This window comes from Barbus barbus, assembly GCF_936440315.1.
Source record: "Barbus barbus genome assembly, chromosome: 37".
NCBI lineage: Eukaryota > Metazoa > Chordata > Actinopteri > Cypriniformes > Cyprinidae > Barbus > Barbus barbus.
The window spans coordinates 20,286,063-20,300,123 of NC_136715.1; the positions used below are offsets into that span (position 1 = coordinate 20,286,063).

At 37.1% G+C, this 14,061-nt stretch overlaps 2 protein-coding genes across 3 annotated transcripts; both read left to right on the top strand.

The window, feature by feature from the left end:
• The first annotated feature begins 384 nt into the window (after nucleotides 1–384).
• LOC306856552 (BRISC and BRCA1-A complex member 1-like) lies at nucleotides 385–4,864 on the top strand. Its single transcript, XM_079395902.1, has 9 exons — nucleotides 385–514; nucleotides 1,229–1,627; nucleotides 1,719–1,777; nucleotides 1,875–1,995; nucleotides 3,103–3,181; nucleotides 3,298–3,322; nucleotides 3,412–3,541; nucleotides 4,069–4,155; nucleotides 4,236–4,864. Exons 2-9 carry the CDS (start codon nucleotides 1,235–1,237, stop codon nucleotides 4,434–4,436), a joined length of 1,095 nt encoding a protein of 364 aa, XP_079252028.1. The 5' UTR covers nucleotides 385–514; nucleotides 1,229–1,234; the 3' UTR covers nucleotides 4,437–4,864.
• A 1,572-nt stretch (nucleotides 4,865–6,436) lies between these two features.
• Nucleotides 6,437–11,390, top strand: plvapb (plasmalemma vesicle associated protein b). Of its 2 annotated transcripts, XM_079395904.1 has the most exons (6): nucleotides 6,437–6,936; nucleotides 7,221–7,660; nucleotides 8,584–8,668; nucleotides 8,751–9,439; nucleotides 9,581–9,646; nucleotides 10,873–11,390. In XM_079395904.1, the coding sequence occupies exons 2-5, from the start codon at nucleotides 7,271–7,273 to the stop codon at nucleotides 9,635–9,637; spliced, it is 1,221 nt and encodes a 406-aa protein (XP_079252030.1). In that variant the 5' UTR covers nucleotides 6,437–6,936; nucleotides 7,221–7,270; the 3' UTR covers nucleotides 9,638–9,646; nucleotides 10,873–11,390. The 2 variants fall into 2 exon arrangements, with proteins under 2 accessions (XP_079252030.1, XP_079252029.1); XM_079395903.1 differs by lacking the exon at nucleotides 6,437–6,936 and having other exon boundaries at nucleotides 7,154–7,660.
• Nucleotides 11,391–14,061: the final 2,671 nt, after the last annotated feature.

Consider the following 14,061-nt stretch of genomic DNA (forward strand, 5'->3'; position numbering starts at 1 on the left):
TGTCACAAAGAATTGTGGGATGTTTTTTCACTTTTTATGATGACAAATGACTTCCACATGCTACTGTTTAACAGTATCTTACTGTAAAGCATGAAATCTATGGTTAGATCTATAAGTTTTTCACCATATATAGTAAGGAAACGTATCATTAACCAATTAAAAGGTTGGAATTTTGCATTTTTACAGTATTTTATATCTAAAATTGCAATTATTTTTTTACAGTATGATTTGTAATTCAGACTTTCAGTTGATGAAACCCTTGAGAAGTATGTTTATATATTATTATCTGACTCTCTGACTTGTTTTCTATTTAATTTAGTGACAGTACTATAGGAAAAGCCGCGGTAACTCTCCAGTCCGCCAGAGGCGCTCTTGATCAGAAACACTCTTCAGTATTTGACCCTGAAAGACCAGACACCGAAGCGAACGAGGAAGTGCTGGAGAATAATATTGTGAAATCAAATTTGCATCATTTTCCCTCACTAAACTCATATTTTCATCTGTTGCATGTTTGGTAAGTTATCGTTATTTCGCTATTCTACCTGCACAAGTTCTTGAGAAATCACGACTGTTAATGTACTGCCTTTGCTTTATAAACAATTACTTAAAAACGTATTTTTAAAAGCTAATTTGTGACACTAGACCACAAAACCAGTCATAAAGATACATTTTTTTGAAGTTGAGATCTATACATCATCTGAAACTGAATAAATAAGCTTTCCATTGATGTATGGTTTGTTATTTGAAAATCTGGAATCTGAGGGTGCAAAAAAAGTCAAAATATTGTAAAAATCACGTTTAAATTTGTCCAAATAAAGTTCTTAGCAATGCATATTACTAATCAAAAATTAAGTTTTGATATATTTGATAGATATAGGAAATGTATACTTAATATCCTAATGATTTATGGCATAAAAGAAAAATGGATCATTTTGACCCATACAATGTATTTTTGGTTATTGCTATAAATATATACCTGTGCTACTTATGACTGGTTTTGTGGTCCAGGGTCACATTTAGGTTTAGATTTTTAAAATGAGACCTTTACTGTAATTTGTGCTGCTGCTTGCGAGTGTATTTATTGAAATAATTCAAGAATGTTTGCTTTTACTTCCTCCTTATTCAGTCGTCCTTAAAATATTGAGTACAAAGCATATTTAGTATGTGTTTGGTTTCTATTGTTATTCTTATTATTTGTGTGATTTATGTGGCATTCTGATGCTGACAGGTTGTAATGGAGACCCCTGAGCCCGGTCAGGCAGATGGAGAGGAGCGGATGGTGGAGTTGAGACCTAGGACCCGCTCCAATCCGGAGGGTGCGGAGGACCGGCGCAGCAGCACCGGCAGCCTGAACAACAGCCTGGCGTCCCCGCCGCAGCCGGCCGTGGGCAGCCGTGTGGAGGGAGAGGGAGAGGCGGCCAGCTCCGACAGCCCTCCGACTTCTGCCTCCGCTGCAGCTATACCTGTACCTGTTACTGCCACGGGAAACTCCACCGCCAGCCTGCCTGCGATGGCTTCCACAGTGAAGGAAAGACCCAAACTCCCTCAGGCGGCCATCAGCACCCAGATCCCCCCATCAGCCGAGTTACACCTCCGGGCGCCACGAGTCAACTGCCCCGAGAAAGTGGTGCGTCTATCAATAAACAGAACTTCAGGAGATTTGCATCTGAAAACACTTCTGTCAGTGAAATTGTCTTGCAATGTCTTGTTTTATACAGATCATCTGTTTGGACCTTTCCGAGGAGATGTCTCTACAGAAACTGGAGTCATTTAATGGGTAATTTTACAGGTTCTGAATTCAGTTGTTGGTTTATCGTATTCAATTAGGAAAGACAAATTTATTTCAATTTTTTGTAAATGATTTGCATTTTCAGATCCAAGACGAACGCCTTGAATATTTCACAGAAAATGATTGAGATGTTTGTGAGAACCAAGCACAAGATTGACAAAAGGCATGAGTTTGCTCTGGTGGTGGTGAATGATGATGCCATGTGGGTGAGTGGGCAAAACCGCAGGTCCAACTACATGTCATTTTGAAATTAAAACTCACTAGGATTTAATTACTCTGTCTTTTAGTAGCTGACAAATGGGTTAAGGATCAGAAATATGAAAATATTCCAAATTATTCATTTTCATAAAAAAAAGAAAAAGAACATTTGCTTTTATAAATTTAGTTTGTTTATTCATTTTATGTGCTTTTCTCATTTTCAGTTTTTTTTTTTGTATTCGTATATAGGTTAATTTAATTAATTTTTAATAATTTTAGTACTTCAACTTATTTCAGTTAGATGCCAAGGCAATGTTTTTGATTTTCATGTAATGTTAATTTATATTTTTCATATTTCAGCATTATTTCAATTACTGAAAACAAATGTTAATAGTTTTAGGTTCAGTTTAATGAACAATAACACTGTTCATTGTTTGCAAATATTTGCAAAACATGAGGATACTCATGACTGTGTGTTAAGGTCAAAAAGTCCCTTAAAATATCAGATCATTTTTATGAGGCAGGGTTAGATCAGGTTGGTAAATGTCATGTGGTGCAACTTTCCAAAGACAACAATAATTATCATGTTTACCCTGAAAATGTATTTTAAAGACGCTTGCATATACTTAATATTTATATACTATTACAATATTTACTAATATTTTAAATTAGCTTTAATTTTTATATTTGCACTTTTCATTTGAATTTTGTTAAAGTTTTAGTAATTTTGTCATGCACTTTTTTTGTTTGTTAATATTTATCCATTTATTTTTATTTCAGTTTAAGTCATTTTTGTACTTAGACTTTATTTCAGTTAGTTACCTAGGCAACATTTCTGATATTCATTAGTTTTTATAACTTTTTTTTATTTAGGCCTATTTACTTCAATTTAACCTTCTGTGAAAAATGTATAAATGTATTTCAAAACCTACATGAATACAAAGAGAATATTTTTCAGAACCTGACACATTTTTTAATTAATTTTAATTTTCTTTATCGAGGACACCCTTGTCTGTCCTTTATTCAGATAACATATCCAGGACTCAGTGGTTGTGATTGAAGTATGGCATGTTACACTGCGTGACATTCATGTGATCTCTTTCACTCACACACAGTTATCAGGATTCACGTCTGACCCGCGAGAGCTCTGCAGCTGTCTGTACGACCTGGAGACCAACGTCTGCGAGTCCTTCAGTATCCTTATTTAGAGAGTTAGGCTCACTTTATGTGCATGTGGAATCAGGTCGGTCCAGATAAACATTGATGAGGGATCATTATTTACTGATCATTTCCTTAACTCTTACCTGTAGATCTGGAAGATCTCCTCAATGTCATGTGAGCAGTTTCTGTCTTCTGTGTTTGATAATTGGACTGCTATAAATTCAAATTCCCCCATTCTGTTGCATGATTTCCTTCTCTTGAAGTTTTCAGAAAATTGAACTTCCTCAGATGGAGAACATTCAGACCATCCCGCCTCCTTTCGTAGTCCGGACTCTCCTCATCTTCAGCCGGCATGCTGGCATGCTTCAGTTCAACCCCTCTGATGCTGCCAAAGTGAGTTTGTTTGACACATTACTACACAGTTATGGGTCTATGAAAACTGGGCTTATCTGGGCTTTTTTGGGGGGCTTATGTGAATGATTGCCACTTTAAAATAGAATTCATACTTACAGTGATTACGTTAACTAAAACTAAAATTATATATATATATATATAAATATATATATATAAACATGCTCATTGCTTGAAATAAAATAAATGTTAACTGAAAATACAATAAAATAAAATGCAAACCTATTTTATTTCAGCTAGTTTCCATGGCAACATTTCCCATTTTGTTTAATTTGATATACTAAAATGACTAAAACTGAAAAAAAACTATATAGACATTTAAAAACTAGTAAAAATCACAAAAGAAATATTAAACTTAAACTAAAAATTAAAACCAAAATTTGATTAACTTTAAATCATAAAATATAAAATAATAACTAACACTATAATATCTCGGTGATACTTAAAATAACAGTATCTTCATTAAATGAGTAATCCTGCATGTTCCTAATATTCTCTTCTTTTTCCAGAAAATGCTGCAGTCTCCCTATTTTTTCTTTGATGTTGTTTATCTTCATAACGGCACTGAAGAACAGACAGAAGACACTAGCTGGAAGGTTTGAGCGTCCTATGATTCGCTTTGGTTTTTATAAAGAGGATTATTTCTTATTGTTTATTTCTGTGTCTGTGTTGTCAGGACGTGTACGCCTCCTTCAGTGAGTTGGACTTTAAGGGAATGTGTTATCGCTTTGAGGTGTCACTGTGTGGTCCTGCTATCGAGCTGCACAACTGCATGGCCAAACTGCTGTGCCACCCTCTGCAGAGACCCTTCCAGAGCCACGCGTCCTACAGTCTGCTGGAGGACGACGACGTGCCAGAGAACGAAGCCACGGTGTGACACCCACATCTCCTGAATGCATAACCACAGACTGATCAACTCCAAAATGAAGGAGTGACCTGTGAATAACTGCGTATATGCGGGCTTGCCTGCTCTTTCTGTACTGGAAATGCCTCTTTTATTCCTTTTGAAAACTTCAGTGTCTTAATTTAGCACAGCAGACACGACCACACTAGCTCAAGACCCTGTTGTGGAACAGTCGATTGAAGCTAACCAATTAGTTTTGAGAGTATCAGTTATCAACATCGTGTAAAGGGATACATGATACACCTCTCAAACGTCCGCTTGTTATGTGGTGGAGATTTACATGTGAATAATGGCCATAGAGATCCATTGGCTGGATCTTTAATGCACTAGTGGTTTCATCTAGACAACAACTAATAAATACTGTTTGCTTGTTCTTGTCGAATAAATGAAACCTAAATGTTCTGTGTGACTCGTTTGCTACATGGGTGCCTTGCATACAAACCAAAAAACATTATGGTAGAGAAACCGTGTAGCTGTGGACAGACTGTTTTATTTAGAAGACAACCATCTTAAATAAGGCGTTTGAACGGACGTTTAAAAAAAATAGTGGGAACTAATAATGGGCAGGGCTTGATGCTATCTAACATAATTTGACTGGATAGTGAAAAGCAATCTATGATATTATTGGGTACTATATTCCACCAAATCAGATTTCATGGATGTATGCTATACTGCATTATTATATACTGTACTAAATGTACATCCAGTTAATAAAGTATTGGAGAGTGCCAGTGTATTTTACATTTGGAGGAAGGTTATAAAAAAAAAAAAAAGGTGCATTATAAACAGCATGTACTGATAATAATGTGTTCATGCCGGTGACAAGCATTTAGAACTAAGGGATTTTTTTTTTGTTGTGGTGAAGAATATGTAACATATCCATACTGTATACCTTCATATAAGCAAAACAAAAGCAGCAATGCAATTGTGTCCACAAGAGGTCGCAGGAGTACAGCTGAACAAGAAAAAGTCATTAGTCTTCATAATGAGGAATGTTGATTACATTGGGGAATTTACTTTTGGGATTATTAACTGGAATTGTTTTGTTTTGATTCTTTGACCACACAAACTCATATCGGTGATTCTGTATCCTGCTGTTGAGCGGCACAGAGCTTCACAGATAATAGTCGGAAGAGCTTTCAGGTCACATTTTTTTCTCCTTTATTGTGTTAATAATCATGAACCTTTTTCACCCTGCAACCTCCTTAGTTCTGGGAAGAATTTTGTTCCAATCTGTAAACAAAGATGCAGGAAAACCTAAATCAAGATGCTAAATTCTTAGAAAAGGTCTCTTAAAAATAAGGATTCCATTTTTTCCCCCCCAGTGATGCTATAGAAGAACCATTTTTGGTTCCCTAAAGTATCTCCAAAGTGCACAGTTTTTATTAGTGTGACGAACATTTGAAAGGACGTTCTGTGGAATGGAAAGTTTCCATGGATGTTAAACATTCTTGGAACCATAAATGCCCCAAAAAAAAAGTGAATACTTACAAATATGTTATTTACTGATTGGCTGTAATTCTCAACTTTTGTTTTCCAGAGACGACTGACGTGACAGTGAGTAAATTTAGTTTGAAATTAAAATACTGTCATCATTTACTCACCCTCAAGTTGTTCCAAACCTCTATGAGTTTCTTTCTTCGGATGAACACAAAATAAAATATTTTCAAGAATGTTTGTACCCAGCTGCTAATATTGGGAAAAAATACTATGGAAGTCAATGGGAACCTAATTAACAACAATCTTTAAAATATCACCTTTCGTGTTCTGCAGAAGAAAAGAAACTCGTACAAGTTTGGAACAACTTGAGGGTGCATGATGGCAATTTTCATTTTTGGGTGAACTGTCTCTTGAATATTTGATAGAGCCAAAATTCTTGGAGATGTTGAGCTCAGACTCTGATGGCCTATAATAACCACAGCTCTTCTGTCTTTTGCAGAATCAGCTTCCTGTTTTTGTCTTAATGCTCATTTGCGTTCTGTAAGGAAATTTTGTCAGAACTTTCAGTCCGTTTCAAAAACCCTCTGTAAATGACTTTCCGCTGAGGATGGATTGGCAAGGAGACAATGGCCTGCAGGAAAACCCCTGACTTACTTTACGTCCCCTCTTCACACTCTCGCAGACATGACTGTCAGCTGCGAGCGTCATCATCAGCCCAGGATCAAACGTGCTGCCGCCTCTTGGACGTCTGGGAGAGTTTGTTATTCATTCCTGCGAGGAGGATGACGGGTCACTATTGTTTACTCCACCGATGCGGCTCTGCAGGAAACAGTTTCAGGTGGCTTGTTTTGATCATACGTGTTAAAAGATCTGTTCTGATCCAGCAAGAAATGTAAGGCCCAGCTTTTGTCCTTTGCAGGAACATTGTTTTTCTTGGCCAAAGTGGGTGATTCCAAAATGACAGCTCAAATTGAGAAATACCAATATGGATGCCAAGAACAGCTAAAGACAAATCCCACAATGAGATTATGATGTAAGTGTTATCTAGATGTTTGACAGTGGTCTGCATTCCTTGACAGGGTTTGGGGGGATTTATGAGGGAAAGTAAGGGAGGAGCTCTGGCCTCTCTGGAGATCTCCATAGGTTCAGCGTGAAGTACCGATAACCTCTGGAGCTTTCCTGGGGAGGGTCCGGAAAGAGTCACGGCATGGGAAGTGTGTCTTATAAACACAGCTCCCATCCCGAGTCCTGGCAGAAGTGTTTACATGTCACTGCCAGAGTAACCTCTGACCATTGTTTTTCATAACAAACCTCTAGAATCACAACCGTCCGAAGGTCTGTCTCATTCCCACAACCGGACCTCAGAAATGTACAACAGCAGCTACTCCCGGGCCACTCTCGGACTGGAGACGAAACAGATCCACAAGGCAAAGAAGGGGAAAAGCTGCGGCTACTACATGAGGATCGTCTTCTTCTTCTCGTCTCTGATCCAGTCCCTCATCATCGCCAGTTTGGTGCTCTTCCTCGTGTACGGCCAGCCGGAGAAGACGGCCGAGGAGAAGAGAGTGGAAGAGCTGGAGCTGGCCTTCAACAAGCTCTCCTCAGACAACACCAAACTCAGAAAAGACAAAGCTGACCTCACCGGTGCCCTCAAAGCAAAGACTGGAGAGAAGGATGCGGCGGATAAAGAGATAGCAAAGCTGAAAAGTGACTTGAACGCAACAACGCTCAAGAGCAGCAACTTGCAGAAATCACTTGTAAGTCTTTCATTTGCTTGTAGAGTGCCATTCAAAAGTTTGGGGATCAGTAAGATTTTAAATGTTTTTTAAAGAAGTATCTTATGCTCATCAAGGCTGCATTTATTTGATCAAATATACAGGAAAATATTGTGAAATATTATTGCAATTTAAAATAACAGTTTTCTATTTTAATATACTTTAAAATATAATTTATTCCTGTGATGCAAAGCTGATTTTTTTTCAGCATCATTACTTCAGTGTCACATGATCCTTCAGAAATCATTCTAATATGTGGATTTATAATCAGTGTTGGAAACAGTTGTGCTGCTTAATATTTTTATATTCAGGATTCTTTGAAGTTTATTCAAAACAGAGATTTTGTGTTACAATATACACAGTAATTTTTTCAGCAACTTTTATTCAGCAAGGATGTGTTGAATGTGTAAAATGTGATAGTAAAGACTTACATGGTTATGAAAAGATTTCGATTTTGAATAAATGCTGTTCTTTTTAACTTTTCATTCATCAAAGAAAAAAGTATGACGCTACAAAAAAATATTAAGCAGCACACAGGTTCAACACTGATAATAAATCAGCCTATTAGAATGATTTCTGAAGGACCATGTGACTCTGACGACAGGAGTAATGATGCTGAAAATTCAGCGCTGCATCACAGAAATAAATTATATTTTGAAGTACATTAAAATAAGAACAACATTAGAAATTCCAATAATATTTCACAATATTTCTGTATTTTTGATCAAATAAATACAGCCTTGATGAGCATAAGAAGCTTCATTAAAAAACATTACAAACCTTACGGCATGAGGGTGTGCCAAGGAGGACTGAAGTTTCATTTTTGTCTTGATATTATGAAGTGTGATTAATCTTGAAACCCTAGCAATAATAACAAGCTTGATTTTTGCCTGCCTGTTTTACAGGCTCTTTGTGAGGCCAATAAAGCAAAGATTTCAAGCACTCGATATACTCCACTCCCATGTCCACCAAGCAACAACAATCAGAATGGTGAGTGCAATCAATGAATCAATGAATAATCAATTTCACTAGGAGACCGTCTGGCTGACATGGTTCTCTTTTCTCTTCTCAGTTGAAATAAAAACTCTAAATACTCTTCTGGAACAACAGAAAGTTCTATATGGAATCCTTAAGAATAACTTCAGCCAAACGGTCAACTACCTTAAAACTGACTTGGACAATGCAGTGAAGGATAAAAACGAACATCACAGCCAGGTGATACAACTGAGACAAGAAAACATGAGCTTGAAATCCCAGCTTGAAGTGTACACCAAGAAATGCAAAGAAGACTTTGCAGAGTCCCTCCAAGGCATCCAGACGGTCACAAGTGCCTTCTTGACCAAAATCGACAACTTCTTCACCAACTCGGTCACGTTTCACCTCACCTGTCCGAAACAGGAAGAACAGATGGAAAGGATTCGCTCCAACTGCTCCAGCCTCTCTCGACAGGTAGAGGACAAGTTCCAGAGCTACCTGGACAACGTGGGAGCGAAGGTCTCCAGCATTCAGAAACAGAGCAGCCGGCTGGAAGTACAGAACGCGGGACTGACTTCAGAACTGGACAAGTGCAAAACGGACCGGGAGAAAGAGGCTGCAGAGAGCAGCAAAAAACTGCAGGATGCCCAACAGAAGTATGACAAGCAGCTGGAGCAGCTTCTCAAGGAGCAAAGCAGACTTAGGGATGCCAAAGGCCTACTAGAATCCCAGCTTTCTGTGAATGACGCCACCCTTATATCCCTGCGAAATGGCTGCGCACAACAGGTGGGAGTTTTGTTGGGATGAATGATGATGCTTAAAACATCTGGAAAATCTTCCACGGTGGCCATTTTTAGCCTAATTGCATGTTTGAAAGCTGTAGAGCGTATCGTAATTAACTCAAATCAAACTTCACTGTTTGTGCAGCCCAGACCTGCCGGTATTCAGCCCCCTGGCATAGCCATACCTGGTAGGGGCCATTAACCACTAAAGGTAAGTGGTCTTTATTCATTTGAAAGTCAATATTCACTTGGCCCTACCCACTTTGAAGGGTGCAGGGCATTACTGTCCATTTGTTACATGCTACACCAGGGGTGTCCAATTATCACCAATCTGCTTGGAAATATCTAGTAATCCTATAAACGGATAGTTCACTTGAAACTGAAAACTTTGTCATCATTCACTACCCCTCAGTTGTTCTGAACCTATGCAAATGTCTTTCTTCTGTTAAATGTGCAAGAAGATATTTTGAAAAATATGGGTCAACAAGCAGGTGTTGGACCCCATTGACTTCCACAGAATGGAAAAACTATGGAAGTCAATGGGAACCAGAAGCTGTTTGGCAAGAAAGAAACAACGTGAGGGTGAGTAAATGCTGACAGAATAAAAATTTTGGGGTGAACTATCCCAGGTGTGTTTAATTAGGGTTGAAGCTAAACTCCACAAGCAGGATTGGACACACCTGTCCATCACAAAGACATACGTTATTGTCACTTTAATTTTGCATCGGAATGTCCAGTCCTGATTCTGAAGGGCCACCGTCCTGCAGATTTTAGCTATAACACACCTGCCTGGAAGTTTCTAGTAATTCTGAAGACCTTGTTTAGAAGGTGCAGGTGTGTTCAAGAAGTGCTGGTGAAAAGCAAAAGCTGTCACTAGGGTGGTACCCTTTAAAAAGGTACACCTTTGTACCCTTATTTCCCCCTAAAATGTTCATATTTGTACCCTAAGGGTACATATTATTACCTAAAGCCCGAGACACACTGCACGATTTCGGCTGTCCCAGACTGTGCTAATTCGCCACGACTGTTTCACAATGTCAATCTTTCGTCTGGGAAAAGGTTCCGCTTCAGGTACAATTGCTGTACCTTTTTTCTAAGAGTACAGGATCATGTGATGATATATGGCAAAATGATTTGTCAAGTGACCATTGTATATATACTTCACTCCCTAAATTTAGTGTGGAACGACCTTCTCATAGTGCACTTAAAGGGAAATTTGCCTAGAACAGAGGGACATGAGATCGATCATTGATAACATCTGAAACAAAACATACAATACTTTGTGAAAAGTGCTAGATTACAAGTCACAAAATATTAAACATTACGCAAAAGTAATATTAAAAAACCTCTAAGGTAAACCTCTAATTTGTTTGGAGGACTTGTATCAGGCTGAGTGATTGAAAATGTCTTTTTTATTGTTTTCGCTCTTTTCCGCAGGCTGGGTGTGGAGAAGGGAATGATCTGAATCTCAAGGCCGGACTCGGAGTTCTTGTGTGCAGGAGTTTCCTGATTGTGAGCCTGTGATCTCTTTTGTAAATAATGTTGTCGCTGTGGATCACTGTAAATGTACGTGCACTCTAAAGTTTAGTTCATTGTATAGTTGTATTTAAGCATCATGGGCTGTGAACTTGCATGACATGATGTACTTTTGAGGTCTGAATCAGTTATTCGGTTATTTAGAGTGGTGCAGACCTAAAAATGTGCCTTTCCTACAAAGCACACAGTTAATATTGAATACTTTTTTTTTTTTTTACAGCATCAGTTGTTAAATACTGAGAGAATCTGATTCTGTGAAATCTCCACGTGTTGTGATGTATATAATATTCTTTACACATTAATTGTGTTGTAGTGATTGTTTTAACCGGTTATAATGTCCAGTTTTTGTTTTCTAAATATTTTGTTCTTTTTAATATGTTGCTCAGTCTGTTTTGAATAAATAAATAGTCATAAAAATCAACTCCTGTTTTCTTTTTTCTTTTTTTTTTATTAAACGTGTATTTAAAGTTAAAACAAAAGAAAGTTGAAATGAAGAAATACTCAAGATTTGTAGCTCACTAACCAAATATGCTGACCTCCTATATATACAGGGGTGCACATAAGTGGTCCGCAGGTCCGCGTGCGCGACCAAAATTAAAAATGCGCCGTGTAAATAAGTTCTGACAGCTGTTATATGCACAGTTACAGTTTTAGATCAACGAACTGTACTGTATAAGATTTCTATTCAAACTCAAAGCATATTCAAATTATAATACAAATTATAATCAAATATTAGCATTTTATTTTTAAGTTTACTATAAAATAATTGTATTTGTATGTAATACTCCCTTTTTATTTTAAAATAAAATAGTATTATCACACTTGATTATTTTGTTTATTATTATTTAAAAACAACTAATTAAACTGCAATAATATTATTATCACTATTATTGATTTTTTTTAAATATTTTATGGTTCACACTCCATCCAGGTACTCATATGAGAACCAGGCTGAAAAACGTATGTGCACCCCTGTATATATATATATATATATATATATATATATACACACACACACTTTTGGATGAATGTCATATACAGGAATACCCTGTACGATATGTTAATAGCCAACTAATTGTTACTAATAACAACAAAATGTTAAATATTTAAAATATGAAATGTGCACTCAGTACAGTATATACTACTATATTTAAAGATTCAGTTTTTGGATGTGTTGAATATCACGAGGAAGTAACAAAAGAAAATTTGTCGATGCTGAATGTGTTCTGTACTGAGATTGGTCATTTTCTTTATGCAATCTCGATTAAATTTAGAACACCCTTCTGAAGGAGTCTATGTGTTCTAAGGCAGTTCCTTTTGAACATTTTGGCCTCTCCATCAACCTCATAAAGCAGAGCAAAGGCCAGTGAGATTTATGGGAGCTTTTTAACCACACTAATCAGCAGAAACAACAGGGTCATGAATGAGAGGAAGGCAGAAGGTACAGCGTGCTGCGCACAGCTCCTGCCACCCTGATGTCGTCAAACGGGTGAAGAGTTCAGCAAGCACACATAAATATTTAAATGAATGTCAGATTGACAGGAGAACAAAAGGCCGTGGGGACCATTTCTGAACACCTCCTTCCTCACCAGCCGGTACAGTTGAACACAGAGAATGCTCAGCTGCATCAGATCGCCGCCAGCGTGTTTGAGCTCGATGCGGCCAGAACAATTAAGAAATCCTCCTGCCAAGGCTAGTGTGAAGTCATCCTTTTCAAAACAGCCATTGGGAGGAAATTTAATTGTTTTTGGGGAAGCCGAGATTTGAAAGTCTGCCTACTATATGCAATAAAAAAAGACAGATTTTTTTGGTTACAGAGTGCACTTCTGTTGACTGTTTGGACTGATCAGGTCAGATTTGTAGATTTTTTAACTACTTTTTTTTTTTTTTTTAGATTTTAAACATTTATAAATCATGTAAATCTGTTATCTTTTTTTTTTTTTAGTACTGCCCTCTAGAAGCTATATATATATATATACAGGGTGCGATTTGTGAAGAAAGCAGAGGGAGGATGCTTTTGAAAACTTTTTTCTCTCCAGGGTTAGGTTAGTGTAATCTGTTAACAACGCACATCATAAATCCATTTTTTTAGGCAAGTAAATGGGTGTCACGTCATGAAATGTTTTTAATACGACGGAAATTAACGTGATCACAATTTATCAGTTAGGCCTATTAATTGTAATGATTTAATTTTCCCAGTGATTCAAACAACGAATAAATTATATCGAGAAAGCGAACAAAGAATATTATCAACGGAGCGCTCCAATCTGATTGCGTATCGACAATAATCTCAATGGATTATTACAATTAATTTCTAAATGAATGTTAAAACTGATATTTCCTACTGACACACTACAGCAAAAGATAGAAATAACTGACTTAAAACCATTTTTTATTGGTCAAAATACTAATGGCCTAATAAATATACTTATGGCCTTCACACAGTAGTATATTGTATTAACTGTCACCTTTGATTATGAATAAAATTATACATTTCTTTACGAAACCAAAAATCTGACCCCAATTTTTTGAACAGTATGTACTGAAAAAGTTAGCATTAAAACATTAGCATATTGCCCGCCTACTTGTTGGCCTTTTTGCTTTGGTCTGAATGAAAATGCAAACTTTTTTGGTCTGAATGAAAATGCAAATTAATTTTTTGCCACTAGGTGCCGCTTTTGGAGCCTTAAAAATAGCGGATTCCCCAGTAACGCTGTACACAAAGCATCACAAACACTGATTTATCAGGCATTACAGGCGAGATGAAATAAAAATGAGGCCAATCGAACAATCACCGCAGATTAGCGTCACGCAAAGGAGGGGTCTGGAAAAATGAATCGTCGAGTGAATCGTTTGGGAGTCGTTGAGCAAGTAAGGTAAAAATAAATGCATATTATAAGACAATGAAAGTGTTTTTTGACCTTGCATGCATGTCAAACTGTTGTTGGGGACTCCCAAAACCAAAATATGAACCTTTCATTACCCATAATAGGGGCACTTTAAACAACTGCAAGTCTGATATGTATTTTAGAATTACAAATGAACTTAAAAACACATGAACACCTTTTTCTTATTATATACAGAATTTTT